The sequence below is a fragment of the Cyanistes caeruleus genome, chromosome 20, assembly GCF_971803275.1.
Source record: "Cyanistes caeruleus chromosome 20, bCyaCae1.hap1.1, whole genome shotgun sequence".
NCBI lineage: Eukaryota > Metazoa > Chordata > Aves > Passeriformes > Paridae > Cyanistes > Cyanistes caeruleus.
In genome coordinates, this window is record NC_141720.1 from 8,011,084 (window position 1) to 8,016,457 (window position 5,374).

General features: G+C 38.7%; 1 protein-coding gene across 1 annotated transcript in view; it reads left to right on the forward strand.

The window, feature by feature from the left end:
• The window catches only part of CCDC187 (coiled-coil domain containing 187), a 32,511-nt gene that overhangs the window by 26,212 nt on the left and 925 nt on the right, over window positions 1–5,374 (forward strand). The window contains exons 21-24 of the mRNA XM_086858618.1: window positions 720–2,608; window positions 3,722–4,063; window positions 4,403–4,546; window positions 4,971–5,096. Of these exons, the coding sequence (XP_086714744.1) occupies window positions 720–2,608; window positions 3,722–4,063; window positions 4,403–4,546; window positions 4,971–5,096 (2,501 nt within the window). The remainder of the gene's footprint in view (window positions 1–719; window positions 2,609–3,721; window positions 4,064–4,402; window positions 4,547–4,970; window positions 5,097–5,374) is intronic.

Sequence of the window (5,374 nt, forward strand, 5' to 3'; positions counted from 1 at the left end):
GCTATTATGTCCAATCTGTTTCAACTATTTCAATCAAATTTTAATCCAAACAGAAAGAGAGACAATCTTCTCATGTATTACCAAAGTGTCTTGCTCACTACATCCAATGTATAAATCACTGCTGGGCAAGATGGTGGGGATCTCTCAGAGGTTTATTAAGATTATACTGCTTCTCCAGAACAAAATCATAACTTACTTTGATTGTGTCATTAACAATTTGCTCTCTTTTGATACAATTTTTCGAGAATTTAAGGCTGTTCTTTTTAAAAGAACATAGATCAGTTGAAGATAGACTTGGACAGGACATGCTGGAGTTATTTTTGTTTCCAGGTTTTATCCTCAGTTCATATTTCTTACTCTCAGTAGGACAGGTGAAAAATAAACCTGTCTGTTTATATATGAGTTAGTTATATCATTTACATAGTTCTAGGTATGCATAATCTCTGTAATATAAATATTTGCATATTGTGGCAATATTTCCTATTTCTGTCATTCTTCTAATGAACCGTCTTTCTGCATTTCATAGAATCCTAGAATATCCTGATTTGGAAGGGACTCCCAAGGATCATAAAGTCCAAGTCCTAATTTACTCCTAGATATCATAGTGAGGAGCACGATAGATTAGTGTATCCTAAGTGATCTATCAGCAAGCTCTTCTATAAAATATGGGGTTTCTTTAAAATTCTGATTTAAAAAAAAAAATCTTTTAAATGTTCCAGTTAAAGAAGTGCCTGTCCCTTCTGAGATCCATCAGGTGGATGCCAGTCAATGTTTGAAGCATTTGGACCATATTTCTCATGAAGCTTCTGATGAACTACATTTAAAAGCATTTTATGAAGGATTAACTTCCACCGAATCATCGTCCAAGTCAAACAACGTCTTTTTGAAAAGTGCAAGTGCCAAATCAGACTCTTCTCACTCAGAATTTCAGAAAGTGTCTGCAGTTTGGATTGACACCTCGAAAAGTTCCGTTTCAGACCTGGAATTAGAGCTGAAACATGGAGAGGACACAGATGTCAGTGTCCCAGAAGAGTTTGTCTGTGACAGTAGTGACGTGTTTGCTGATCTCTCAAAAGAGATGCAGATAGCAACAAGAAATGGAAAGGAAACATCACCTAGTGACAAATACAATGAACATGAGCTGCCTGAAGATGACAGAGCTGAGACTTCATCCCTCCCCCAGAAATACCCTGGAGATGTGTTGGATGGTGGCTGCACTGATCACTTGCCTTCTTTCATCCCAGCAGATGAAGCAAATGTCTCCAGAACGGAGTCAGTGCGTTCCTCCCAGTCTGAAAACCCTTCTGAGGGAGTGGATGAGCCACACCCAAGTGCCTCACAAAGCTGCAGCAGAAACAAACCCTGTTCTCAGGTGATCCCAACACTGGGGAATGATGCAGCTGCCAGCCCTTCACCCACTGATGCAAGCTCCAGTAGTGATAAGGGTTGTTCTCCAAGGGATGAGGATACCTTGTCTGAAATGCTGTGTCCTGCGGATGAAGTATTGTCCTCTGGAAGTGCTGACTTGCCATCCTCTAACAAAAAGGATTTGTCATTTCCGAGTGAAGATCTTCCTCCTCCTCCCCCTTTAGGTGCAGATGCAATGAAAAATGGTGATCCTGCCTCCAGCACGGATGATTTCCCATCTCCACTGGAACAAATGACAGGCTCAGAGTCTACTCAGGGCATGGATGAAGATATATCACTGGAAATGGATGCATTACCCCCATTTCCTGATAACACTGTGCCTGAAGAACTTCCCCTGCTCAGTACAGAGACAAGTGGTGCTTTTTCAACTCGGGATGGTCGTCTCTCAGAACAATCTACATTTACAGCTCATTCCAGCTGTTTATCAGAAAACCAGCATGGAGAACAGGAGACAGCTTTGCAGCATTTGGAATTTCTGCCTGTGTCAAATATAGATTCTTCTGGTGGAAGTAAAAGTCCTGAATTCCCAATGAAACAATGCAAAATGTATGAAAAGCTGAGTGCTGAGGAGGACAGTGATGACCCATTATCATCATTTGAAACTGGGGACAGATTGTTGGTAAAGCAGAGCGAGCCTGGAACTCTGATGTTCGAAAGCCAGACTCATTTTGGCAGTGGCCATTGGGCTGGTGTTGCACTGGACAAAGCTGAAGGGGACAATGCTGGAATTTATGAAGGGGTAAAGTATTTGGACTGTGCTCAGCACTCTGGGGTCTTTGTCACACCTGATGAGATTTCACACCTGCTGAGGGTTAACAAAAATAGTTGCAGTTACATGAAGAATGTAGACTCTGACTCCTTCCATGATGATGAAGATTCCCTAAAAGGAGTCTACAAATATTCTGAAGCTGAGCAGATAGTGGGGTTTGCAGAGGAAAAAGCAGAAGACACAAACAGTGCAGGAGGTTCAGAAGCAAAAGAAAACCAGTCTGGGTTACACAGTGCCTTGCTGCCTGGAAAAGGGCAAAAGTTTCCCCATTCCAACCAGTGTAACTGTAATGAACTCCTCTGTCAAAAGAACTTAACGTGCTTGGGATCAGATAACGAAAAAACAGAACTGGCACAAATAAAACAAACTGTATTTGCAGATGCTCTTCCAAAGAAAAGCAAGACAGATGAGGTAAACACAAGCAAAAATATTTGTTGCTTGGTAGAGGATCAGAAAAGAATTAAACTTGCTGATGATATTGCAAGTGAACTCAGTAAAAAACTTCTGTTTGACATTTTAATTGCATTTTCTGAAACAGCTCAACACAAATATAAAAGTGCCTTTGAAAAAGGCATGATGAATTACGGCAAAGGCCTAAGGCAAGAAGACAATCAGAAACCATTTCTCCTCAAAGAAAATTTAGTTGCTGCCTTATCTGAACCATCAGCAAAGGTTTCTGATGTTTTACTGGGTGATTTTGATACACTTTGCATTCATGGTTGTCACACAGCAACAGACAGAATTGTAACTAAATTTATAGATGATGCAGTTAAAGAATATAAGAAGATTAAAAGAAAACACAGATCAAAAGCAGACAAGCTACTTCATTTTTCTCCAGAGACTTCTCCAACCACTTTGCCTGTGAGTACAGCGAGAAAGTTTTTATTTCAAGTGCTGGCCCTGAAGCTGGGTTTATGGAGGCAAGAATGTGTGGCCCAGTTTTCCATCATCCATAAAAATTATATCAATGTTAGGAACCAGATTGCTTACTTCATGTGACCCATTCCTTATTTAAGGAATTACCATTAGATATTAGATTATCCATTAGATATTAGATTATCCATTAGATAGCATGTGTATGGTCCAAACAAAGAAAATGTGACTTCTTTACTGGGATTTGTCAGCTGTCAAAACTGTTAAATCTGTACAAACATCTTTTATTAACTTCAGGGTGAACCTGGACACTTGTCAGCACATCTGCCTGCCTCCTTTCCAGCTCCTGGCTGTGAGAAAATTGCTTTGAGGGTGGTGCTAGGGAGATCAGCTCCACATTTAGGACAAAAATGTTGCTAAATGTAAAAAATATTAGTGGAACTCCAGAACTGTAATTCTAATTCTAAATTCTGCCAAATACAGTTCAAATAGGTTTAGTTGTTTGTGTTTTTTTGCATAATACATCAGTAAGCCTTTCTTTGAGCCCATGAATAAGATGGTTTTAAGAGTAGCCTTGATCAGTTGCTAAGAATCTCAATACCTGTGAAAATATTAAATATATCATCTGTCTTTTCTTTTCCTCTCTTGAAGCTCCTTTCAAAAATCCTTGATGCTGGAGTTTTTGGAAGCTCTGAAGATTTTGATCAGCCTAATTCTGACCAAAACATGCTGGTGAGACAGACACAAAAGCAATACTTGTGCAAATTAGACCAGTGGCACTCAGCTCCTTGGAAGAAAACTGTGGAAGTTCCTCTTGTGATACCACATAACAGTTCTCATGTTAAAAATTTGTCTGCATTTGCTGTGGAAGAATTATGGACCCCAGAGAGCATAAATTCAAATTTCAGGACCATCAATGTGCCAAAGTACTTGGAATATAATGATCACCCAAGGAATGATTTGGAAGCAGAAAGCAAGAGGATGTATAATCAGGTATTTTTAAAGCACTAACTGTTAATTAACTTTTGTAGTGTTCTGGAGGCTGAATCATATTAGCTAATATTAAAATTATTCCAGTTGCTAACACTAAATATAACTAAAGGGACACTGGAAGTTACTACCAGGAGTATTTTACAATTTGCTGCAGAATAATTCCAGTAGAATAAATACTCTTGCAGAGAATCCAGAATTTTGCCAGAGTTCCACCATAAGACCTTGGACATGTGACCCAGTGTCTGGATTGGGTCTGTTCAGGAAAAGCCAAGTTCCATGGAAAGCTGGGCACTGGAATTCAGTTTTCCTGACTTCAATGTCCTGCTGAGTTTGTTACAGGTTATATTTGATTTGAGTCGTGAGTTGCTGTGTGCAGAATATCCAGTGATTGCCAAGCCAAATATGTTCCCATGGATGAAAAAAAAAGTAGGATCTCGCTATTCCAGGCATCTCTGCAGAAGGATGGATGTCAGTGATGTCAAGGTATGTTCTGGCAATGTAAAGTACAGGAAAAAGAGTGAAAAGAGCAGAGATTGCAATGGCAAAAAGAAATATGAAATTAGTATTATGGCAGTGTAACTGAGGTGATGGGAAAAGAAATGTCTGAATAAATACAGACTGAGCTGTTTATTCAAAATATTCCAGATGTATGGAGTTAAGAATGGGAACGGACATTTAAACTCTCCTAATTAAGGATATTTTGTGTGTAACCTCTAAAGTAATATTATGATTAAAATGTGTTGGTTGGCCAGTATTGATCAGCTACCTCTAGATCACTGCCCTAAACTTTGGGATGTTTCTGGACTTAAAGCTGGATCTTCCCACTGGTACCTGTCACTCATCTGGGACCTTCACAGCACCAGAATTCTTATGTGGAGAGTTCTTTTCAGCCTTCTTTATTTTGTAGACATTTGTTCAGGGTGAAATTATTAAAATAATGAACCTGGAAAAGAATGACTTAGAAATGAAAAGAAAAGTCCTAAATATGACCAAGTATGGAAACTGTAAGAGAGACAGAGTGGACCTTATTCTGGTAAGCAGAATTTCCAATGGGGATTTGTTTATTTCCTCTAAATTTAAAGTAGAGATTCTCATCCTTTTGTGAGAATCACATTTACTTAACTTCAGAACTTCAAATTACTGCCTTTTTAAAACTGAATTAATAATCCAGTATTTCCAGTTCTTGTGAGTGGTTTAAATTACATCTGCATCATTAATTTATTTAAAGTTATTGGATTAGGTACAGTGTCTCAGTACTTCTGTGAAGCTCTTATTTTTGAAGTAAAAATTAATTTCCATGTTATATTTTAG